This window comes from Athene noctua, chromosome 12 (genome assembly GCF_965140245.1).
Source record: "Athene noctua chromosome 12, bAthNoc1.hap1.1, whole genome shotgun sequence".
In the NCBI taxonomy this organism is placed as follows: domain Eukaryota; kingdom Metazoa; phylum Chordata; class Aves; order Strigiformes; family Strigidae; genus Athene; species Athene noctua.
Window position 1 is genome coordinate 23,374,262 of NC_134048.1, and position 26,552 is coordinate 23,400,813.

Here is a 26,552-nt window from a genome sequence, read left to right on the forward strand (position 1 = left end):
GTGCAGACACCCAGTAACCGACGTACTCTTGCCGTGGGGCGCGTGGGAGCCCCGGAGCTGGTACCGCAGCCACGAGGCAGTCGCTGTCTTTTGGTATCTGCTCTATCTCCTTGAGCACCTTTTCCCAGTTGTTATGCGAATAAATGCAGTTCTCCTAAATCCCGTTCCTGTGTTGCCTGACCCCAACCCACGGCCGTCTAGCTTGGGAAGTACCGAAGTGAAATTTGTACAAGCCTTTGTTTTAATTGCAAACAATTCAAAGCAATCATTCCCTGCTGGGGAGTTGGCCTTTTAAGGTCGCTATTAAATGAAATTTTATTATAGCACGAGTCTCGCCCTGCTATTCAATGGGGGTAAAGGCGTGAGCTGTGTTAAGAAGAACTCTGCAGTGTTAGCTCCTGACGGTCTGAAGATAACGCTGCTTTCGAAAAACTGAAATGGCCTCCTGGCAGGAAAGGGATTTTATGGCAGTGGTTTTTGGTCTGGGGCCGTGAGACTTTCTGCATTGCTGAGTGCAACGTCTTTACCACCCACCCACAGCCCAGCGGAGGCATTTTTCAGTGCTGCTCATTTAGGAAATACTTCTTCCCAATTTTGGTTAAATTCTGCTTTTGGAAAGCCAAGCTCCTGTTCCGCAGGGTCCCAGCCCCAGTTTAACCCCAAGGCTGTCGGGGCTCTGCCCGCCCTGTGCAGACACATCACATAAAAAAAACCCCCAACAAAATAAAAACCCCCAACCCCAGAGCGATGACATCGTCCCAAGCGCCGCCCACCACCGAGGGGCAGCCCCGTGCGGGCAGAGCCCCGGGACCAGCCCAGCAGCCGCGGCCACACCGGGGCTGTGGCGGGACGGGCCCGAAATCACGAGGTGAAACGACACCAGAGCGGGTGTGAAGGCACCAGGTGTGGAAACACGAGGATTTACCACGTGAACACCCAACGCTTCCTGTTGTATTTTATATTTTCCTTCTACCACTAAACTTTTTGGCGTCAGCGCCTGCCCTGGTAAGGAGCTTTCATCAGCATTCTGACAGGTATCAAACGGGTAAGAACAAATTAGATTGTAAATCAATTCTAATTTTTGTCTCTAAGCACCGTCCATGCTGGTGTTTCAGCTCAGCCGTCCCGCCAGCTCCCGGCCTCTCCGACCCGTGCTCAGGTGGGTTTGCTCGGGTGCACAGACCCGACTGCGATGTGATTATAAAACTGTGGTGCCGATTCCCCTCCAGAAAAGGGACGTTACGGAGGCAGCAGCAAGGTCCGGGAAAGGCAAGGACTGATCTTCAATTGAATCGTTAACCTGAACTGAACTGTCAGGAGTTCTCCCCCTCTGGAACCGAACTACAGCAGCGAGTGGCTTTAGCGTGACTCCCGCAGATGAGGCGAACGACGAGAGCAACGTAAATGAAGCGGCTGGGCCGTCAGACCCCATCCCCTCCAGGTACAGAGCAAGAACTCTACAAAACCATTTGGAGCCATTTAATGAAAAAAGCAGAATTTTATTATATGGTTTCTGTCCATTATTCGGCATTGCTGTAAATGGCTCACATTTACTGCAACTTCTGTACAGATGTGTGGCTTTGTATTACCAGAACAGCAAATTTAAATGAAAAAATAAATGTTCAACAATTCCACACAAGCTTTTACAGTCCAACATTTCACTGAGTAGGTGAAAACTACAGACTTGTTACTACAGAATTATTCAGCATGAATAAAAAACTACAACTTTTATTTTTAAACAGGAGTCACTGGTTTATTTTTTTTTTTTTTTTAATGCTGTTTAAAATTACTGTGATAAAAATAATGATTTTTTAATAATGCCATACACCGGTATGATATAGGATTTGTCCCCAGTATATATCTTTTGTTTAATATACAAAATAGAATAATGACACATCGCTGACTCTATGCTGTTATGCAAGTTAGTTTGGAGGTGGGGGATATTTTCATACACACAGCCTTTCATCGGAAAACGAGTGCCTCGTGCTGGTCGAGAGGCGCCGATCCTTCCCTGGAAATTTGGTTCCTACGTAACATCGATGGCTCAGCAACACCTGGTTGCAGACTGGGCTAAGGATGGAACTAGTACAGAATAGATACGATCTCTAGAAAAACCTCCCTCCAAGGTTTGACCCTGAAGTCCCCACTCGCTGCAGTTCGACTGCGGGAAACAGGATTGAGCTGATGGTCATGCAGGCACTTCCTCCCGTTTTCTACCCTTCCCGGTGAAAACGGCGAGCTCGTTTTTCGGCTTCGGTTGGCACCTCTGCCCAGCCCCCCGCTGCCCAGCTCCGACCCCCCAGCTCGCCCCCGCTCCCTCCCTCCGGCCGTTCCCAGCGGCGGGTCCGGGCGGGCGGCGGCGAGCGGCCGGCCCTCGGCCCTCGCTCGGAGACGTGCACTTTGTGATAAGGCACTGAAGAGACAAAGTCAGAATTCTCCCTGCTTTATCCAGAGTGCAGATACTACCCACGGCTACAAGGACTACGGATACACACAACATGGACTTCTCACTCCCTACGAAAGCACTACACATTCTTAATCGTGAAGTTCAAAACTCAACAGCACGTACAGGACGATCGCTTTCTTCTAACATCACAGTCTCCTTTTTTTTTTGTCTTTTTTTTTTTTTCTCCTTAAATCCATAAACTAAAAATGAATATACAGGCATATAGACAAAAAGGGGGTAGAGAGCCTCTCTTCTCCTACGGTATCAGTCCTTTCAGGGTGGTGATAATTTGTTCGCGTTCACTGTAGTTACTTTTCTGCTGGCAAAAAAAAATGAAAGTTTTGTATTTTTGTGTATACAAACGCACAAACGCTTGCCGACGTGCACCCACACGCACGCACCCGCCCTGTCACGCAAGCTCAGATTGAGGTATCTGGGGATGCAATTTTTAAAAACATTCGCTGAAGTAAAAACAGTTTTCTTTTAAGTGAAGAGCCCACCTGGAACCACAGAGTATGAAACTCCTATCTGTATCTCAAACGGGTCGCGTCAGTATTTTCATTGGGTTGGGTTGAAAGTTATCATTAAAATACTGAACTTTACCTTAACCGTTACAAAATGTACATATTCTTTACAGATCAAAGAGAAGAGAATGATTACCTTTTTTTTTTATTAAAGATGATATTTTACTCCAAAGTACTGAATATAGTATCTTTTTTCTTAATAGGTATAACATTCAAAAAAGAGATTTAAGAAAGGATGAAAATTTAGTTTTCTCATTTCACTTGGAAACAAACTTTTGCTGAACAATAGAAACGCACTAGTGTATTGTGAACAACCTACGCTCGGTATTTACATATTGCTGGTACCTGTATGCCTATTATTGCCAAATTTTTGCTGTGGCAGGCGAGGCTGCATCTGAAGCCAACGCGCGTGTCCCAGCGGCAGGCGCGCCTGCGCACACGCCTCTTGCCCGGTTACATGTTTTGCAGCGGAGTCCGGCTGAGCGGCGGCTCGCGGGTGTGAGCGGCCATACAGATAGGAGTATTCCATCCAAGCTCCAACTCGCCTTTTTACACAGTGATTCGATAAACTGAAAACCCACCCTAAAAGCACCCACTGAACACAGGTTTTCCTTTCCAAACAGAGAACTTCTTTGGATACTAAACACCGATGCCGTCAGCACTACCTCCAGACAAACCACAACTTGTACGGGTTACCATTCAGCATATTTGTGACCCCTACAAAAAATATAATTACATGTATCATGATAAAGCGATCTGTCATCTAAAAATCATCCTTATTATACACTATACAAGCTATTTTACAATCATTTAATAAATTGCTTTTAAAGCTGCAGTAGCCCTTCCCTTCTTTTCTCGGATCAGCGAATATACCGATTATACATATTTGAAACTATAACTAAATATAAAAATATATTAGGTTTTGTATTTTATCAGATGATCTTTCTCTTTTCTATTACACAAATAATCTGGCCACTTTGCGTAAAAATCAAATTTTAGAGTGGCTTAGTAAATATTTAAATTTTGAGATACAGAAAATTGTTAAGGTGCACGTAGAAAAGGCTACTACAGCTTCTAAACGTTTTAAAATATAGTTATCGATGGCGAGGAGGAGAAATCCACGAGACCTGTGGGGGTTCGATGGCACGGCAGTAATCCGTACGAAGGGACGCAGCCTTACAAAGACAGAAAGTTTGACGTACGACTCTAAGACCACAAGATCAGTAGCGGAGCTTTCCTGCTCTCCAGGAAAGGGGGAGCGAGGCGGTGGCGGGTGGGGAGGGGGCTCTGAGCACAGGGTCTGTACAGCCTCTGCTCCGTGCGGCGGGGACGGGGCTCGCGCCGGAGGAGAGATCTCCAGAATCGGTACAAGAAACGGAACAAAACCAGACCGCTGGGCGTAATTACATGTCTGCCTCAAGTCAATGGTATTTTTCCATATATACTTGTATGATGATAGATTTAAGTGTATAGAAAATGTGAGTTTCTCCACACAGAAGTAAACTTTTCTTAAGCTATGCATATTTTCCTGAAAATTTCCTGATGGGCAGTCAGGACTGATCTTCTTGGCATCAATGCAGCCCATGACTCTTATAGTTATGGCTGTTGCATTATATGCAAAAATCAGGCTTTTTTTTTTTTTTTTTTTTTTTCAATATATAAAATAACCTGCTCATTTACATCCAGTTAGGACTGGGTTAATTTTCTTTGAATCTGCATATCCAACGCTTTTGCACATATACCAAAAGTATTTGTTTCATTCACATCTACTTAAATTAGATTTGAGAGTGTTCTCCCACCCACCTCGGCCCTTAAAAAATGTCAAACTTTTATGGTCACTTTGACAAGTTCAAAGCTATCAGGTTAGAAAAGCCCAACCCATTTTCACACGCATATACTCAAGGATTACTGTCTAGAGGTCATTTAGGAAAGCTACGAGCTGCCCCACCTTAAAAAACCAGCTGTACAATAGGCATCTTGAAGTATTACAAAAAAATTATGTAAGAAAAAATGAACAAGCCTAGTTCACGGTATATAAAGTTAAAGGAAATTGCTAAAACCAGACAGTAATAGCTATAAAAGGCACAACTTCCCTTTTCTGATATACACTTGTAAACTTTCTTCAGGTTACATGCATAAACCAAAATGCTACCTTAACTTTAAAAAAAAAAAAAAATCCAGAACACTTTACTAAAAAAAAAAAAAAAAAAAAAAAAAAAAGCGCCTAGGAAATTGTCTCCAGCCAACTGCAGAAATTAATTAGCAGAATGTTCGTGTAACAGCCTCAGATCTTGTCACTGGTGGTTTTGATGCATCCATGGATGTTGCACGAGGGGAGAGATAATTTCTGACAAGCAAGATTTATTTTCCTTTCCTTTCTCCCCAATTATTTACCAAATGTGAGAAATCCGCTGCTTCTATAGCCTAAATCTTGGCCCTCTGTAAACCACATGTAGTGCATAATTACAAAAGGAACACCGCTGCAAGGACAAAATTAACAAGTTCTGTAGGTTTTTTTCTTTACAAAAAAAAAAAAGCTATCATTTGATGTTTTCTTAAGGCAACCCTTTTGTATTAAGGCAGTCACTTCTGATGAAATAAGAGCTTCTTGATATTTCCATTTGAATATTTTGGTATCTGATTGCTGATGATTTCTGCCAACATTTCTGGGAACTCAATACTCATGGATTTATCCAAAAACGTCTGGAAGCAAAAGCTCAGAAGATTTTCAACCACCTACAAGTGATAAAGCAAAGAATTACTTTCACACGAATACATACAGAAGAACTATTAACCTACATCCCTTCTCCCCCGCCTCCCAGCCCGCGCGGGCAACGCCTGGGGCGCGGGGCAGACACGCATTATCCTCGTTTTAATTAGTAAGTCTTGCAAATGGCATTCTACTATAAAACAAGGGAGCAGATTGTGCAAGGTCTTTACAAATACTGAAGAGATTCTGTATCAATTCCCATCCTAGCATATAAATAACGTACATAGGGATAAGCTTAATAAGATCTTTCCAAGTGCTTGGTACGCTAACAAGAAAAAAATATTTGTTGAGGTCTCAGAGTTTCCCTTGCCTTATCCAGCTTAAAGACTACTTGGACTGCTTTGCACTGCATGCACAATTTGGAGTGCATACCGCAAAAGGAGACGGCCCGAATTCTGAAATTCCTTGCAAAATTAGACTGCTACTAATACTAAAAATAGCACCGATGCATTATTTTAACACAACTTATACTAAAAATAGCACTGATGCATTATTTTAACACAATTTCAAACATTTCAAACAATTTCTCTAGATTCTTAGCTAGTTCGTCTCTGAGATAATACTGTTTTTAAACTTCACATCTCTGCTGCTACTGCAAAATCATTTAGAATTTCCGAGGCCCTCCATTTTAAAGCAACATCATTTTAAAAAGCTAAACAGACTGAAAATTACATTAATTATAAAAATAATTGCTGCAGAGTCCATTCCAAAAGTCATCTAAAAGCACCACGTTCACCTCTTTCAATTCGCCTTTGGTCAGACGTAGGGGAGCGTGACCGGCGCCTCCACCCCGCCCTGCCCCAACATTTATCCCTTTAAATAAAAGGATCGTGGAGATTACTGTCATATCCCAACCTCATTTATCTGGAACATCTGCAGCATTCCTTTCAGAACTTACATCATGCATAGAGTCCAACAGTTTAGTCAGCTGATAAAACCGCTGCCAGTTCTGGCTCGAGTTCCCTTCTCTCTTCACTATGGCCTTGCCCAGCTCTTTAATGTACGTCATACGAATTTCTTCAAACAAAGATTGACTCTTCAGGCCTTCCTTAGGAACTGTAACATTGATATGAACCTTTAAGACATTATACATCTATGAATTGTGTCATTATTTAAGTTCTATTACATTAGTTACACAAAGATGACCAAAAGAAAAAGGATTTAATGGAATGACAGCTGAGAGAGAAAGAAAGAGAGCAGAAAATGAGCGGGATGGCTAGCTGAACAAATAGCATAGGACTGCTGGCAAAATAAAAATAAAAAACCCCAAAGGTGACCCAGCAAGAAACAGAGGGAAGGGAATCAGACCGCGGAGGCAACAACACTAAGCCCTGGAGGTGCCCTGAAGAACCACCACCAGGGCTGGAGGTCCCGTGTCCCCAGTGTCGGGGGAAATGTGACATTGGAAAGATTCCACAGAAATTCCGTGTGCTGAGGGAAGAGCAAGGGTAGGATCACAGGAGGGCCTGGCTTGGGAAGGATCTTGAAAGATCATCTAGTTCCAAGCCCAACATGGATCAAATAACGCACCTAGGCAAGGCAGTAACAGAGTCTGGACGACAAACTGACTGCCCACGCCAGGGAGGACTCGGGGCTCGGGCAGAGCTTCCTGGAATAGGGACAGACACTGAGATAGCGCCGGGCAGACGAGGAGCTGCGGGGTACAAACCCAAGGCGTGGGGGCCGAGGCCTCTATTCAGCCTCAAACCCACGTTAAATCCCGGTGCCTCCGTTCTCTCCTACTAGGGTGGTCCTTCCAAAGGCCAAGGACTAGTACATCAGGACAGACCAAGCATGAGGACTCCAGTGGTCCTTAAGCTGTTTGATCTGAAGCCTTTGACTCCCTTGGTGAAGTGAACAGAAAGAGCTGAAGATACAGAAGAGAGCTGAGACAAAGCTGACTGAAAGCACAGAGGAAAGAGGCCACTAAAGCACATTCCCTTCCTTAAAAATATCCAACCCTCGCTACACTGTCAGCACCTGAGAGATGCTGGAGTCAAGTAATCTGCCTGCCTTGCCTACAGGGGAGATGACAGCATGTCAACTGCCGCTTCAGTAACTTAAACGGAAAAAGTCTGTGAGCTACGTCTATGCGTGAGCTAGTATCTAGACCCGCGTGGGATTCCTGTTTTACTCCTCCTCCTCTTCTCTTGGAAAACTTTACACAGAAACACAATAAACATAAATTAAAATAGTGAAGTTGCGGCTTTAAAAGCTATACAAATTTCAGCTATTCAACTTTCAGAAGTTCCACAGTGTACCCCTTACACAATGTATGTACTCGGAAAGAAACGTGAAAATATATTGTCTTTCGCTGTAAATGGAAGCAAGAGGCCTTCTGCTGGTTCACGCCAGTGCTTGCCGTACGTCACTTGTCAACGGGCTTAATTCTACGAGTGTTGCCTCTTCACCATTCCTGCCATGGAAACTCCTCTAAGGAAATTTCCAATTCCTGTAAGGAAAGTTGGCCTACACCGCATCCAAAACACTTGAGGAATTTTCAGGAGAGATTTCAGAAACTGCTTTAAATCTGCAGTTTTGGGGAAGTTTCAAGTTCCTACAAAGCCCACGTCAGCGTGGAGCTGAAAGTTTCCTCTGAAAAGAGCCCTTGTCCCAGTTCTGGGCTTGGCAGGCGAGGCTGGGCCGGCCCTTGCCAGGCCGCCGAGGTGACGGGCCCGGGGGGGAACCGGCCACGGCAGCGTCCAGCGCCCGACACCTCTCCTGCCCGTGCCCTCCCCCGGGGCTTCACGGGGCCTCAGCACGGGGCCACGGGACCCTCCTGCTGCCCGTGGGGAAAAGCCCAAAGCTGCCACGTTCTCTTGGTTTAGAAGAATTGTTATTCCCCGAAAATACCAAAGATAAGGAATGTTTGAGCCCTCGGTGAAACAAACTGACTACAATTTTTAATGAACTATCTAAAATTTTAAAAACTACGTCTTTTTAATCACATAGAAGTACCATGCCGAAAAAATCTTTACTGGCATTGCTGCTCTTACTGATACTTTTAAAGCGTAGCAGTGTACCTGTCACTGCACTAAACCAAAAATAACCTCCCGTCAAGCAGAAGCAGCAAAGGCTCCAGGGAAACCGCAGTCGCTGCCCGAGATGCAGCTCTGCAGGTCCCGCGGGCATCGCTGCCAGGGGCTTTCTCCAGGACAGGCCGCGCGGTGCCAGGCGAGGCGCTCGCTCACACACACACACACACACACACACTCCTTATTACAGAGAGTCCCGGGGTTGCAACGCTACAACTGAGCTTCCTCAGGGAGCAACGGCCCCACCGTGCATAGAGAACATACCTGCGCACCAGTGAGTGTGCTCACACGGTGAAAGCAGCACCGTAAGCGTGGCACGTGGTGCATTTCTCTAGAGTCCAAAAAGGACGGTTTTGACACTGACATTTCATGCAGTACAGACCGCAGAATTTTACTAAGCTGTGACGTGTTTTAACTACAGCCTATCTTGTCAAATGACATAAAACCCGTCATGCAGTATGTGAGATCTTTGATGGATTAGATAGCTTTGGTGTATTAGATAAATCTGTCTCACGGTATCTATTGCAAATCTACCATACACTTTTTAGATGCAAAAAGCTGTAATTGTATTTAACAATTTTGAAATAAGTTCTGGGGGAGTTTGTTAACTTTTCTGGGGGGGAAACTGCTTCACTGGATCAGAACCTCCTCACAGGTGACGGCAGATTTTTTGTTCTGGTTACGTTGTTGTTTTGCCTGGGTTTTTTGTTTGTTTGTTAGAGTGTTTTAGTTTGGGGTTTTTTTGTTTGTTTTTTTAAAGTATTCCATAGGCACGAAGTTCACAGCTTTGTCCGTTTCTCTTGAGTTCTGAACTCCTCAGCCAGTTTGTGATTTATATATTTTTGAAGAATTTCAAATTGCAATTTTTGAGTTAGGCCCCTCTGTTGGACTTGGGAAGTTTTGAACACAGTCCATAATATCTTAGCACGAATGGGCTGTATTTGCTAAAAGCAGAATTGCCTTCGCCAACCCTGCACGATCAGGTGCCAAGCAGAACTTTCTGACTTGTGTTTGCTATCAGATACCTAAACACAATTTTAAACTACACGTGCACACTCGTAACACTGGCAAGTCAAACTTACATTGTTCACACAGGTATTTAACTGTTCACCTACTTGTAGAGAGGAGAAGCAACGTTTTCATGCAGAGATACTCTTCATATGAGACTTGAAGCCGTGATAGCTCTCGGGCAACCATAAGCATATGTTTGCATTGTTCATACATACAGGGTAGGTTCATTCTCTGCCTGAGAAATAAGAGCATAAAAGTTAGTTCAATGTCTACCTACCTAAAAATTCTAAACCTAAGTCTCTCCACGCTTCATCCAAGAGCAGTGGGGGCCATAGAGGCAGATGACAAGCGAGTTCGTGATCTATCTTGCAGCAAAACAATCTCTGGTTTTCTCCAGTGAAGCCGTTCAGGGCGATTGCCTTTGTCAGGGCATGTAAGCACTGGCCTAGAACTGCAGCCCGGGGAGCACGACCTTGAAATCCCCGGGTCACCGGGGAGGGCCGGTCTCTGCCAAGGACCCATCGGGGAGCTGTTGGCAAGAGGCACCACCTAACAGCTCCTCGCAACGCTGACAGAAAAGTCAAGTTCAGGCACTGTGTAACAAACTTCCCCAAGTCTGGCAGTCCCAAAGTATTTAAACCGTATAAAGAACCATGGTGGTATACTATTATACTCTGAGATGAGATTTCTCTAAGTCCTTGAAAAGTTCACGAAAATTTACTATATATTTGCTCACTAGTGACAGCATCAACTGGCCGTAACTTCTCCGTTTTCAAAGTGACTGCATACTTCTTGTACTCCTTCTACTTCTTAAAAATATGCCTCGTATTGCAATTAAATTTTGTTACCTTTGAAATAATACAAGAATTATATTATAAATATAAGAAACCTCAATAATAAGGTTTCTAACCATAGATGGAAAGACGTATTGACAACCAAAGGAAAATCTTGGAAACCACTTACTTGGAATCAGAATGACCAACATTATATATTTATAAATTTTTTCCTTTTATTTTTTCTAGTCCTGCATCACGACAAGAACTCCTCCTTTTATTTAGTACCTCACCTGACGCAACACATGTGCTTTTAAAGCTGGTTACTGTGAATACTGCAGGATTACCGTTTTGGGTGGAAAATAAACAAGAACAGATTCATTCTGAAGAGCGTAAGAGAGATTCATGCTTTTCCCATGTAAACTGTTGTAGAGAAAAAGACAGGCAAAATAGCGCATTTCAAATGCAATGACTACATCACCTCCCTACAGCAATGCCAGCGATTTATTTTTCATTAATGATGTGTCATCTTTTCCAAGGCATCACCTATTCAGCAGTATAATCTAAAGACATGGATAAAATTGAATCCCAGTCTAAGTTAAGATCTGGTTATGAAACTACACCAACCTCTCCAGAGCTACTATCACTTTCCAGTTCTCTCTTCCTTAGCCCTGCACGAGAATTATATAACGTACCCTCACGAGCACCCGAAGAAAGCCCAAGTGAAGGCAGGAAGATGCACCTTTCCTCAAGATGCAAAAACCCGAGAATAACAACAGGAATTCAGAGGGTTTGAAGGAGGAAAGAAACACAAGCTATTGAAACTGTATTGAAAGCAAATCAAGTACAAGCCCATGATTTCCAAAGGCATGTGGCCGGCCAGCTCCGGCACGTAAGGGGACTGTCCGCACACCTACAGCCACAGGCGTGCAGGCACATCCAGCAACACCGGCGTGATGTCGACGTCAGTAATCGAGGAGGAACAGCGAGAATACAGAGTGCACATGAGGTCACGCTGCGTGAACCAGGAGTAAGTGTAAGATGTTCAGTTGTAGGATGTTTCTCGGGGCGCCTGACACAAAGCCACTATTTGGCCGTTTGGCAAATTTTCTCCCAACCTCTCTGGGTTGTATCAAAGGGCATCTTACATATTTCAAATTGAGTAATTGAAACCCGTTCTGTGGCAGGGCTCAGCAGTTTTCCTCATGTAAAACTATTACCATTTCTGGGCAAAAGGTTAAAATAAACATTATGAAATGGGTCAGCCTGTCATTTACTTCTGTCTGCTGTAAATGCAATCACATCCGCGGGTCTGAGAATCCGTGTGAAGGTTTTTGGTAAGGCCAAGGCGACGCTAACGGCAGCCCTCAAAAACCCAGAGTAAAACACAGCCCCGCTCCCTTCAGAGGAGCCCGAGCGCCGGGGTGAGCTCCGCACCGTGCCTGGGGGGGCCGGGCCCCATCTGAGCAAGAGGGAAGCTGATTCACTGCACAGCCCCTGGTGCTGGCGAAGGGTCTGGAAGAGGTCCCAGACATTCCCCCGCCCGTCTCCCGGCCAGAGCGCACCAGATGATCCCAGCTGCCGCGGAGGCTTCGGGCTCCCCCTGACTCCCTGCTCGGTGTCACGGGTCCCCCTCCCTACAGAGGGCATTTAGCAACTTGGGAATTGATTCACCCACGCATGAACCCGACGGAATACTTAAAGTAGGTGTACGGCTAATTAAAACAGGTATTATACTTAGTGATGACATCACACGTGATTCCTTTTTAGCAGAAACTATCTACAGAACTGTAGTGACTTCGTGGAGTCTTCAAGCCAAGCTCTGGTGATGGCCAGGGCTGGTAGTCCTGGGGAAGCTGAAAGGTCTGGCAGCTGCCTGCACCCCCCAAGAGTTGGGGAGCGGCTGCTGCTGAGGCAGAGCCGGTGCCAAGGCCCGGGGGAGCACCCGGGAGCTCCCCAGAGACGCGGGGCAGGTCACAGCACTTCAGTGCTTTTGCAATTATTGGCATTCATATAAATTGAGACTTAAAACAGCTGACTGATGGCATTTTATCACTTTTGAAGCGATCCTGCTTCAGTGATTGCAAATCTAATCCCATTTGAATCGCATTCTTGTTCTGTAAGTGTCCAATATTCCTCTGCTTTTGTAACCAGCTACCTCAGAAACGAACACACGAGTCGGGCATTAGTGGTAAGTTTGAGCTCGATGACAGTCCATGTCATGTACACGGGATGTACATAGGCTTGCTGTGTGGGATGCATGTTGATGATAAAAGCATGTGATGATTTTCAACACTGCCGTGAGTCATTCAGTTCAGCTAAGTCTATAAAAGAATAAAATTGGTAAACAAGATGCTGGCATTCTGAAAAACAGATGATACCGACTCCACAGAACCAGTTGCAAAAGAATGTTCAGAAAAAATTCTGGGAATAAGAGAACAGATAAAACATTGCTTTTAAAACTGTAATTGCTTGTTATTTTCTTTCCATTCAAAGAACAGCAATACAGACATTCTGTACAATAATACTGTAAGGAGACACGAGCCCAAGGAGTTGAGCTCAAACCTAAGAAGAGCAAAGAGCTAAGATGATGAGCACGCGGACTCAAAAACCTGGAACTTCCAAGAACTTATTTCTAAAGCCAGGCAGCAATTAAATGGCCTTTGCTACTCGATGAACACAGCTGTGCAATAGTTCCTGTTGCTCACTGTAAGCCCCTGTACACTGTGTGTAACCAGAGGCCCAAAGCTGATACGCTAACAGGGCCAGACCCAAGGAAAGCAGGTTTTGAATCATGAACAGTGGGAACGGTTACACAAGACTACAAATCACAGGTTTATACAATCTCCAAATACTAAATGATGGTCTGAAGCCTAAGATTTATTAAGCTGCCAAACCTGTCAACAACTTGAATTGAGGGCTCTTTTTTGGTGTGTATATATATAAAAAGATACATATATTATGTATGAAATTGCCAACTGATACAGACAGAACTCTAAAAGAAAGGTAATTCTTGTTTTGAAATGTAAAATGATGAGCTTACTAAATAGTCACACACTAATTCATTAAAACATATTACTTCTACCCAGAAATGAAGTATAGAAATGTAAATCTAAAATTTATCCAAAGCCTTAAAATAACTGGAATTACATTTCTGCCCCTCCCTTGATGAGGAGCTACGACTCCCCTCTGCCCCCGACCTGCCTGGGGATGAAAACCCGCCAACGGCTGCTCTGTCGCTTCTCCCTGTGCGGGATCCGCGGGGGGAGGAAACACCAGTTTACACCCTAGAGGACTGAGGTGGGCCCATGCGGCGGCAGCTCTTCTGCTGACTGCGGTGGGACGGGATCGGGCAGAACTGCCATCCACGAGCTCACCGACCGTCGGGGAGCACCGACGGCTCCCCCCCGCCTGCTCCTCAGCTGCGGAGCCCCCGGTGCCGCTGCCTCGCCGCGGGGCCAGTGTCTGCGGCGCTGCCCGGCCGGCCCCGCTCCCCGCGGCAGCCCCTGAGGGGCACCGAGAGCCGGCGGCTGTTGTTTTGAGACCTGAGTCAACTGGAACCGGCAGGAGTTCCGAAAAAAATGGAAGCAGGAGGAACGCTGAAGTGACCTGTACTCTTGCCGAAATGACAGCTGGACCTTTCCCGCTTTTTGGGTTTGTAGACAAACAAAATTAAAAGCCGTACAGGTGCAGTGTAAGCGTATGAGGTGAAAGCAATGCCGGTGCATACGTACGGTAAACCTTTTTGCACTCAACAGGTGCTATGGGAAATAATTTATTCTCATACCACAGCAAGTTTATAATCCACCCTGCCCAAGCCTATCAGATGTATGGACTTATGACTCGTATGTGATAAACACTGTCAAATATACTGGATGATTTTATTCACCCCCAAATAAATAAATGACAGGAGCAAAGACATAAAAATGGAATATTCAATAAGTATTCAATTTTTAGGAGAAGACTGGTTAAATGACTAGGCTGCCAGCTTAAGACTTAAAGAAGAACAGAATTTAATTCTCTTTCCCACCACAGACTGAATCGATGATACCTGGAAAATTCAATTATGGCGGAATCTACAAGGGAACTAATGAACAGTGGCATTCAGCACTACCACAGCTACGGCTACCTGAGCACTCAGCAAAACAAATCCACCGATTCCTGGGAAGCTTTTTGTGCATTCATGGTAAGATATTTAGAAATGCTAAGGATCTCTTAGCTGAAAACGCAGGATGACAAACCTCTTAACGGGTTAGACGGGTTCTGTCTGTACAGCCCGGTTACACGCAGCTCCCTGGGGAGTGTCGGCATGAGCCAGGGGATCTTGCTACTCCATGTACGTGGTAACTACACGGGAGTAACACCGGGCAGGGCTGGTGCAAGGATAAATGCATGACAGACTGAGGTTGCTCCGATGTTTGGGCAGATACATGAAACTAAAGAAAGTCTTATTAACCCCACAAAGAATTAGATCTTAAAAAAATATTTTGCAGTTACGTCTATTTAAAACGCTTGGGCTTGGAGAACCCTTCACAGACAGAGTTTCTCCTCCTGAAGCTGAAGACACTGAATTGTACCAAATACGAGGACAAGATTTAAAGCTCAGAAATGGAGTAAAATAAGTGGTTTCTAGAAACCCATAAAAACCCCAAAGAAAACTAAAATGGAAGTAACTGCACTTACCTGTAACCACCCAAGTAAGACAGCAGGAGGCACGGTATGCTCTGTTGTCCCACACCGTGCCCCCTGCCCCCCCGAGCATTAGCTCTCAGCAGAGACAAATTATTACCGACTCCTCCGCAACTGCTACTGGATAACTCATCCTGCACTCGCAGTCCTGAACTTCACCTGGGTTAGGCTGCTGCAAGCTACACCGCATGGTGGCACAAAGGAAGTGGTTTGAGACCGACTCGAGTTGATTGTTGTAATGAACATACACAGGAATGGGAAGAAATAACGTGATTGTAAGATGCCTGTCTGCTCCATTTCCTGATTCACGCTGTACCTAGCAACACCTATACTCTTCTTATGACCCTGCTCCGGGTCCATTGTTTAGAAGTAAAATCAAAGGAATGTCTTTGGTGAAAAGTAGGCTAAATATATTTAAAAGATCATACTAATTAAGATTTGAATATGTGTAGTTCCATATACACAGTGAGATGTTTATCACTTACAGCATAATGTGATACATCCAATTTTGTTTGATGTTTAGACTCAAATCACACAACAGAATTGAGAGCCCATCCATGGGAGTATTCGCCGCTGTTTTGTAAGGCTGAACTGACACAAGCCTGCACGAGAGGCTCGCTGGAGGCTTGGAAGTTTTTGCCAACTCCACAACTTGTTTATACCGCTTTTAAGAAAAACAAGGGACATCCTCAAACTAAAGGCCGTGGCTTGAAGAGATGGAAGACCTCCTGGAATTACTGTATTCTAACACAGTATGTGTAAAGACACATAGTTCTGTTCTAGCTCTCCACTGCAATCACGCTTTGAAACTGCAGTTAATAGATACGGGGCCAGAACAAATTCTTAGTTACAAATGAAAAATGTTCATATAAAGAACAGACCTGTAGAAATGTCATTTGCAGATCTCAAAAATTACAGATTTGAACAGCTTAGACCTCTTCAACTGCATGCATAAATCTGAAACTACCGAACAGGAAGCCAAAAATCTGATGCAGACAGCTTCAAGTTAGCTGTAAAAATGAGCATGATCCTCGATTCCAGACAATCAAAATGAAGGTTCTGATTTTGTTACACGACACCTATGCCTAACTGTATTTAGTGGAATCAAGCTTAAAAATTAATGAGAAAAACTCACTTTTTTTTCCTATTATTCCAGAGAACTCACTGTAACATTATTAAATATTACAATTGGTTTTCGAATTACCAAATATTGGAGCAGATTTGACTTTTGGATGCGATTTTACCTGTTTATATTGGTTAACGGGTTTTAACAAATGATTCTTAAACCAAATTATGCTTTTTAGAGAAGCTAGTAACAGGTCCAAGGCAGAGCAGTAAGTTAACTTTAGGAAGGAGCTTCAGGGGTGGTGGCGGGAAGCAGCTGTCCGGGTGAAAGATCACTAAAACGCCTATCAGAGAGCAGCACTGAATAAACCCCAGAACGGTTTTTAGGGGATATTATGTGCCGCAGTACTGCCTTTTGAATGATGTATCAAGCAGTGAGAGCGGGTACACCTGACCATTAAAATCCAAGTGTATTTTTTTTCTCGATGTCCCTGATGTCTCTCTTGCCCGAACCCAACCCTCCGGCACCAGCAGCTCCTCCCCAGCGGCGCTGCCCCGCTGGCTCTCCCTGCAGCACTGTGCTTCAGAAGCTTCTAATAACTCAGGCACTGGTTTTATGTATTATTCAGTATTTGCCATGTTTAACTCGGAGGTTGCTGTATTTTATTGATGAATGGTACATAAAAAGTTACGACCAGCGAGTTTTATGGGGAACCTGTAGCACACTGGAGAAGAAATTGCAGTTCTCTCAGTCTACATATTTTATTGAAAACAAATGTCATTCTGATAAACAATTTATGTACCAAAACTGTAACTACAATGAATCTGAGAATTAATATTTAGTCTAATAGGATTACCCTTGCATTTGGTTTTTTTAGCTGTAAAGCTCTGTGGTTTTGACCCATAGATAAAACAGCAGGAGACCTCTGACTTAAAGCAAATCAGATGTTATTACACCTATTAGTGACAACATCAATTATTTCAACTCCGCCACATAGAGACTATTCTACTCCAGAGACATATTCTAAGAACTTTAATAAACGTTAAGTACACAGATGGGCCCTCACCTGTCGTCTGCTCCTCACCTTCTTTTGAAGAATTGTCATTATAAAGAAATGATTACAGTTTATAAAAGCCTGGACAAATATTTACACTGAAAAAATAAAGGGAATAAATAAACATGAAAAAGTAGTCTGAAATGTAAACGGCTAACCTCATAGAAAATGTAACAATTACTTTTTTTTAAACAAAGATTTGTGAGATCTGATACTGAAGTGCAATAGGAACAAAACTATTAAGACTACTGTCTCCCAGCATGCCAAAGGGATTAGTACTGCCTCCATTTTACAGACACAAAACCAGATGGGAATAAAACCTTGTCGCTTGCATCGATTTGTAAATTATTGTCAGTGAAACTGCAATGCTAAAAATCATGTTGATTATATGTGTCAAAGCCTGTGTAATCATATTTATTCGTTTTAGCCCCCACAAATGGACTATGACACTGCATGAAAAAAGAAACAGCAAATCCAGAGTGAGAGCATCATATTAATGGGAAGCTGCAGATGGGTAATCTAGGTTTTGAATGGCTCTGGCCAACAGCCTCGAAGATTTACATTCACAGAATATTTTCAGCAAATAATTCAAAATACAAACAAAATGCCTCGACAGGCTTGATAAATATTCCTAGCACCACTGGAATTGCAAGACTGAAAGATCCCTGGAAAGGTCTGTTACAGACTACGCAGACACACTTCCACCTGCCTGAAGAAGTGGTTTTTTAAAATATGAGCTGAAGGACCCAACTGCTGAAACGGCTTCAAGTAAAAGAAAGTGTTGGTGTGGGGGGCCTGATTCCCGAACCCACCCAGCAGGAGAGGGTTTGGAGGGAGTGTTTCCTCTCCAGACTAGAGGCAGAAAGGCACAACCTAACCTCAGCTGCTCCGACACCTTTGAAACAGCCTGTGGAAAGTAACAGAACTATACCTATTTCTGCGCAAAAAGTTCATCCCCGCTACACCTTGGATTAAGCCTTCCGCCCATCACCTCGGCAATCCCGAGTTCCTGCTTTCACTCCTCTACAACACAGAATTACTGCACAACACGGATTTGAAAAATACAAGGAAAAATGATGCAAGGTGCAAGAAATGTCCAAATATTCTGGCAAATTCAACTTTTCTTGAGAACTGGTTACAAAGTTCAACGAGAAAATTATAAATCAGACATTTTTCCATTTGTAACCTTATCTTTTTAGCCAGATTTTAATCAGGCTCAGATATAAATGTTGAACTGATCAAAAACTCTGTGAAACTAGCAGGACTTTTATACAACAAACATACAGAACACTATGCAATTGCCAAACTTTTCACTCCATCTCAGATATATTTTTAGCTTTAACTGTGTTGGCTCTGATAAAATGAATGATTGTAATGAATGGTGCAGGAACAGTCACAATATGGAATGTTTTAGTACAAACACCTCCCACAAAAACTTCTTGATATAAATACACTTAATATCTAAACTATCTTTCTTTCATTTGACTTATTTAAAAACTCTAAGCAATCTGCTAAAAGAAAAACAAGTTGCAAATGACAGACTGATTTGTGATCTCTGGAAGAGTTTGCCACCCAGTGATTCACCTCTCAAGTGCAAAACCCAGAAACACTCCGTGGAGTCTAAAATCACCCCGAGAAACCTGGAGAATGACTCATGTCTTACTTACTCGTTAATAATCAGATCTGGTGCGAAGCACAGGAGATTTCCGTTTGATTGTTTATATGATCTCCATCCCAAAGCAAAAGCCATCAGGAACATCCACGAGTACTGCAGAAGGGTCATTTGGTCATCCAGATGTAAATTTCGGAAACCTGGAAAAATAACAGTGGAGGTGTGACAGCATCGGTTGCAAAAAAAAGAAAAAAACCTCCCATACCTTGGAAAAGGACCACGGTTATCGCCAGTACAACTTCTGTATTATCAGTGTAATTACCACTTTTAAAAGTGTATTTGATAACCATTTCTGTAACTGTGGTGACTGTAACCTGAAATAACGCAAAATTTCCTACCATATTAATCTGATTCAGTCAAGTATTTTAGATTAGATCTTTGGCAGAAGAAAGAAATAAATTAGAACAGCAAGAGGTTTCTTATGAGGAAGCTCTTGCTGGATGGAAAAAAATGCACTTGAAAATGGGTGCAAACCTTCAATGCCACGTAAAGCCACATTCATATACTTGCACCATTAAGGTGCAAAACTTTGCATATGTAGAAATTAAGTTTTTGTAAACCACAGGACTCCAGTTACATCTTCTGGACAACATGGCTACGCACGAGTCCTGAGAGGTCGGAGCAGAAAGCTGCAACACAACTCAACCTTGAGCTGGGTGGAACCTGTAACTCTCAACTGCACAAAACACAGAAAAATAGGCAAAAGAGAGCAACAGAAAGAGTAACTCTGGAACTCTGCATTATAAATTATATTCCTACTTACACATACACATTTCAAAATAAGTTCTCAGCACCCATCTATAAAAGCACACGCCCCTGGAAGCCCTGAGAGACACCATGTCGGGGTGTTCTGGGCAGACGGAGTACCAGAGGGGTAAGTCTTGACAGGTACTACAAGTATTAAAATGGGATGTAATATTAAAAAAAAAAAATCAGAACATATGCATGTGCTTATCTGGAACTGATGGTCAGTTAGATTACAAAAGACAGCAGTTCCATTTAATATACACTATAATTCATTGGGCTATCTTCCAAAAATAACAGAATATTGTCTTTTTTGTGGGAGCAGTCCACCAGACAATAGGTGGTTTCATGTCAAATTTTGTTCTTATTCAACAACAATTGTACACTGAATTTACAAAATATGTATTGCATTAGTTACCATCTTTAACTGCTTCTAAACTTTTAAGAATATGTAGCACGAACAGAGCCAATTAGACAATGAGGAAACGTACAGAATCTGAAAATTGGCCCCCTGAACAGCCTTACAATGTAGGCAGCTTTTAATTTGCAACGCTAGTTTCTATCAGATCCCGCCTACATTTAGCAAGAAAATACTGTGCCATATTGAATCATTATTAAAGCCTGCGTTCAAGTTGATTTTATCTAATTTTATTAAGCATCTGACATCTAAAGAGCTTGCACCAGGGCTGCTTCCTGAAGACGTGCCGATAGCATTCAGCAGGCCAATACGTAACATAATGCCTAACAACTTCCAAACAACCTTCTGGTTTTGGAGACAGCAGTAACTACCATTTACTACTTCTAAAATGCAAGCAAAGTGTTTCACAGTTACTTCAAACTTACTGGGTCAAATCTTGAAATCTTTGCTCAAACCCTCCTCAGGAAAAGGTTATTTTGAAATCCCAACTAAAGGGTTTGGCAACCAGTGCTGGCTTATTGTTAGTAGGTCTGATGGTGTACAACCAGTAGTGCTACATACAAATTAAATACTCGTGAACAACCACCTTAGCAAACAAAAAAAAAGAAGATGAAAAATGATAAGAGTAGTTCCTATTAATGTAATTATTAAAGAGAAGACTGGCATTTTCATTAAGAGCATATGTTCTAACCTGAAGGGTTTGTCTAATTAGGGAAACTGTTCACAAGAGAGTATGAACACAGAACTGCTTTGTATCTAAATTTGTATTTGAGAATACCAGATGGTCTCCTAAAGCCTTGCCCCAGAAGGAAGCGTGCGCATGGGAACGTCTCCTGACGCAGACCTCAGCGAATCCAGCTCGATGCCCCCCTGCAGACAAGCCCTGACAGACGTACAGAGCTGTTCCCATCTCCGCTGGACATACAGATTTGGGTTTACTATTCCTTCTTTCCCACTGTTAATTTATTTCTCCTCCCTCAAGAGAGACACCATTATGACTCACAGGTTTCATTATCAGACTTGTTGTTTTTTTTGGCAGACCTGTTATGTGATGTTATTCTTGGGCAACACAAGCATTCTGGAAGTGGTTTTGCTCAGGGTTTTGAGAACAGGTAGCTAACGGGACTGAGCAGCAGGGAAAGGGAGAAAAACACTACTTTTTGTTCAGTCAGGAATAAATGTGCCTCCAGCTTCAGTTCTGGCTCTGTCCTCTCCCGAGGACATACTGCTGAGATTGGATATTGCTTCTCCTGTAAGGCAACTGCTTCCTGAGTCTTCAGGTGGGAGCCGGAGGAGCAACAAACCTTCCACACGCCCCAGGTGACAGTTTGATCACACGTGTCACTACAGTGCTTGAGAGAAAACAAACATCCTGACTTCCACCCTGGAACTGGATGCTCAAATGCCTACTCCCAGGCAAGAAAAAAACTATGGATATGGTGAGGGGTAGTAAAAAAAAAAAAAAAAAAAAATTAAAAAAAAGAACCACCCACGAATGCAGACCCAGCCAAGCCAGTACAGCAGCACCAGTGTGTAGAAGTCAAGAGAACCTCATTGCTAAAAATATTCAAGAAATAATTATCAAAGAGGTGGAGCTAGAGCTAACAGAAATAGTTCACTGTATTACTTTTAAAAACAAATCTCTATTCTACTATGAATTTTAACATTCAGCGGTCAAAGGGCTCGAGTAAAATGACCTAACTTGTCATCCTAGGAAATAAATTTTTGCACCTGTGTTTTTTCTGCTTTTCCACTCCAGATGTAGTTGAGACACAAATTAGCTCAGATATTACTAAAACTCTACCCAGGAAGGCTTTGAAGGATTCCAAATACAAAAACTGTGCTTTGTAACAAATGCATTTGCCCGCTACCTGGAATTGCCTTTGCCCACTTCACCGCAGCCACGACCTGCCGCCCGCCCAGCATGTTGAGGGTGGAGAGGATGCGCCAGCTGGAGTCGGGCAGGGTGCTGTCGTAGCCCGAGTACAGCACCTCGGGCTCGATCACCTCCAGCAGCGAAACCAGCGTCGGCGTCAGCTGCGGCAGCGACGCGGGGACGATGCTCTTGTTTCCAGGCGTTTCAGAAACCTCCCGCGTTCCCGTTGCGCTCGTCTGCTGAATTCCTTTTATCTTCTTCTTTGTTTTTCGAGCTAGGAAAGTTTTGGTGAGTCACAGGTTAGATAATGGAAAGCGGCCGCACTGCTATAAAAACGTAACGGAGGAAATGCTGCTTTTGTTTTCCTGCAGTTGTAGATCAGGCAGTTGAAACTCGAAAAGCATTTTGTCATCAATTTGTAAATAATTTCACATTAATTCTAATTAAGCTTCCTGTGCAAATAAGTTTATTTTACATTTTAATTAAACATTTATGTTACCGATTCAAAATGGTAAATAATCTCTGCAGGCAGTACAAATACAAGCCCTGATCCTAGAATTTCTCTGACGTGCAAAATTTCAGTGAAACTTCATGTGACAGCCCGACACCTGCTTGGAAATCCTTGCAGGACTGTGTGCAGTTTCTTAAAAGATTAAGCATAGAAACCATACAGATGAAAGGAAAAACAAAAATATTTAATGGTTAAGGAGTTAATCTCTCGAGCCAGGGAAACATTTTTTGAAAATGTTGGGCAGGAGGAGATTTTTCTCTTGCCAACCCTCTTGCATATAAATCACTGCTGCGTAATTAAACCATAAAACTCATTCGCCAAATAAATAAAATATCACACAGAGATGTTAACTGTAAACTAAAAAAAGTTGGAGCAAGGATTTTATTAGCATATTGTCAGTAATGGAGTCTCGACTCGGCTTTCAGCAGCCCGGATGCAGGCAGCTACACCAAACGACTATTTAACAGAGACCAAAACGCAGCCCAGTTCTGTTCCTGTGTCTCAATTAATTAATTGATTTCTGTTCTGGAACTTCTGAGATAAATCAGGAGCACATAAACACATCATGTAATGTGCTTTCACATTCATAGCTTCTACTGACCTATTCAGAATCTCCGATCATCAGAAACGCACCAACCCGGGAGCTTTCCAACCCAGAAAATCCCCCTCCTGACCCCGTTTCTCCCACTGGCGAGGACAGACTTCAGAAACGAACCGCTAAAGATCCGAAATTCTCCACAGACCTTGTATAAACTGCAGTTTCCCAAAGGCTTATACACCGGCCACATTTGCCAAGACTGTCATGGGGGAATAGCAACAAGTTATTTCCTTGGAGCAAAGGGCTTCTTGTTATTCTCAGCAAAATTTTGAAATGGCTGCTCCAAAATCCTTTCAACGTTCTGGCATTTTTTGCCCCACTGTCCTTGTTCTCAAAAGCAAAAGGAACTGCTTTGACTTAAATTTACCTGCACGTGCCTTCAGCTTAATGCAGACACCTGGTATGGAGTATTTCCAGCCCAGAAAGTCTGGTGAAATTAGAATCAAAAGAAATATATCTGATAAGACAAAGTACTATGTAAAAAATTTTTATTAGGCTATGCTACTAGACCTGACTTAGATATATAGTTGTAACTCACAAAAAAGAAGGTTGAAATAATGTAATTCTTTACAATTTCTTTTCAAATCTAAAAATACCACAAATTTAAAACCAGCTCCTTAGGGCAAATTACAGAAGATGATCCATACGTATAAACTCGGCATGAAAATAAAAGCATCCAAGATTTTCTGTTTGAAACAAACAACTCCTCCCCTCAAAACCCCTGCAGTTTGGCACCCAGCGAGGTCGTACAGGCTTCCTGTTTGACCACACACATTCCCTGCCGTCGGGCAGATGGTCCGTGCGCCCGAACCACGCAGGCAGGTCGCCGTCCCGGGAGGCGCTGAAACGCTCCCACCACCTCGCTGCCAGACACAGAAACCATGCACTTCACTTCTAAAACGGGATTTATAATTACAAAATCCACTGCAGTTACAGAGCAGGGCAACTGATATTGTTAGGAAGAGGAAGAGATCCTTCAAAAATTTGAAATAAATTCAAAATGAAGATGACAAAAAAATCTGCAAATTGCCAAACAGTTTAACTATGAAATGCAGTCGGAAAGGCCAAAAAAATTATGAGATGACTTTTTACAGGCATAAAATCCAACAATAAATCTTTTTTTCCAAACACCTCAGAAAGAGAAAGGGTGCCAAGGAATGCCCAGGGTCAATTAACGATGAAAGCGGAAATGAAGATTCAAAGAAATAAAGGCTATAGTGCAAAGTATCATTAATCTACTTTATAAATCTCCTGTGCCTGCAGCTGTTAATTTTATGTTTCTCCAGTCCTCTATACCCAAAAAAAAGCAGGCAATAGAAACAAGAAGGTTCCAGAAGAGGGTGATAGATAGGGTCAAACTTATGACTGATGATAAACCCGACTATTATAGAAAATCAACATCTTCCTAACATACAAGGAGCCACTTTTGTCTCAGCACAAGAGCAGGAAAGAATTAAAATACCGCATGGTAGATTCTATTCATTTATTTATTTAAAAATAAATTAGTCTTCTACCAACCCCAACGGTGAAATTCACTGCAGCTATTAAACCCCAGAGCTATTCAGAATGTGACTGGGCAGATTCGCGAAGCAGCCGCCAGCCAGCCAGGCTAAGTCAGACTGACATGCTATGGGGAGTTTTGATCTCTTGCCATTCATTGCCTGCTTTGCTTATAACCATCATTTATGCACTGAGGATACACCTGATGACTTTTCAAAAAGAGATTACCGTCTAAAAAGTATGCAAATTTAATTATCTTTTAAACAACAGTAATTCCTGAACTGTGACCCCAAAATAGCCAAGATAAAAGGAACTCAAGTTTTAGTCTCTTCTGCTCTTTATGCTGCCTTCCAGTTTTCTTTGCTATGAATTCTTCTCCACGACCAATTCACCATCTGTTCAGATCTCTCCAATAAATCATCGTTTTCATGGTTGTTTTTCACTGTTTCACACTACCTTGGGTTCCTCCATTTTTGCATTGCTGAGTTTCTAGATCTCTTTTCCCTCTCAGTCATAAAAAACTTCCTCCCCCCCTCCTTTTTCCAACAACTTATATAACAATATCCATCCTCCACAAAGCCACTATTCTCTAGGATTCTCTGTGCCAAAATTCAGGCAAACAAACTATAGCTGGAAGGGCTCCTAACTACATGTGGAAAAGTGGCAAGTATCAGACATCATTCAGTTTTCATTTTCTTTGGTGCAGAAAGGCAACTCAGATAACACATCCTAGAGCCTGAGATACCTACACTGGGGTCTGCTTCAAAAAGAGTTCAAATAAAATTGCTGCAGGAAGGGAAAGGTTCACTATTAGAGTAACAGACATAATAAGGTACTTTAGTCATATAGATAAATGTATGAGTACCATGTATTTTGAAAACTATGGAGAGAAAAAAAGGAAAGACTTAACACCAAATGTATTCTTTTCCGACTCAAAATTAAAACTGTGGTTTCTTGCATTACTCTGAGCTTTCTTTAGGCCCTGCCGTTACCTCTCCTTGCCACGCCAGCCCCAGCAGGGCACTGCATCTTCCCACCCTGGGCACCAGGAGCAGGCAGGAGGACTAGGCTGCCATCCCCTCTGGAGCTGCAAGGTTCAGCCCGCTGGCAGCCTCTAAAAGCTAACTCCAGCTCCGGGGAGACACTCGCTGACAACCTCACGTACCTGAAGGATTTACTGTAGAACCTGCTGTTGCAGAGTGTGGCTGGTAAGAGCGTTCCCTCGCATCCTGCACACAGATCCACCAGCACCCCAACAAACCGGCCAGCGACCTCCGCGCTTCCCTGCCAGCCCCTGCCACGGCGGGTGGGATGCGCTTGTGAGGATGCCACGGGGCGGGGAAGAGTTTCAGAGCGCTGGGTTTTTCCCTTTGCTCTGGAGGAAGGGGCATGCAGAGCCACCTGCAGGGCAGGAAAACTGGTGATTCACCCTCCGGAGAGAGGCTGAAGGCGAAGAGGAGGAAGGGACGTGCTAGCACGGACTCCAGTGTGTGTATCGCCCACCTCGCCAACATAATTCACCACTTACATCTTACCAAAGGATATTATCACTGACTGAAATGAAACTCTGTTCATATTTGTACCTTACAAATACATTTTTGACATTTTTATTTTATCTGGCAATTTTGATTATAGAAGTATCACCATGATAACTACGCTAGCAAGTACTGTATTAATCTCTACAGCTCAAGGAAAAACTATCAAGCATAAAACATAGCTGACACTAATAAAAATGTTTTATGTCATTTTACAGCTGCTGCTAAATCTCTAGTTGATGTGGTCTTCAGTTTCTCATAAGCCATCCAGGACTTAGCAGAGAAGAAATATGTACTGGTACACTTAAATTTATTTATTTAACCTATTTT

At 43.1% G+C, this 26,552-nt stretch overlaps 1 protein-coding gene across 1 annotated transcript in view; it reads right to left on the bottom strand.

Annotated features, from left to right (window-relative positions):
• Positions 1 to 1,478: 1,478 nt before the first annotated feature.
• The window catches only part of NR3C1 (nuclear receptor subfamily 3 group C member 1), a 73,065-nt gene continuing 47,991 nt past the window's right edge, over positions 1,479 to 26,552 (bottom strand). The window contains exons 5-9 of the mRNA XM_074915750.1: positions 22,074 to 22,352; positions 19,036 to 19,180; positions 9,891 to 10,021; positions 6,639 to 6,796; positions 1,479 to 5,706 (exon numbers count right to left, since the gene is read on the bottom strand). Coding sequence (XP_074771851.1) covers positions 5,554 to 5,706; positions 6,639 to 6,796; positions 9,891 to 10,021; positions 19,036 to 19,180; positions 22,074 to 22,352 — 866 coding nt within the window. The 3' untranslated portion in view covers positions 1,479 to 5,553. The remainder of the gene's footprint in view (positions 5,707 to 6,638; positions 6,797 to 9,890; positions 10,022 to 19,035; positions 19,181 to 22,073; positions 22,353 to 26,552) is intronic.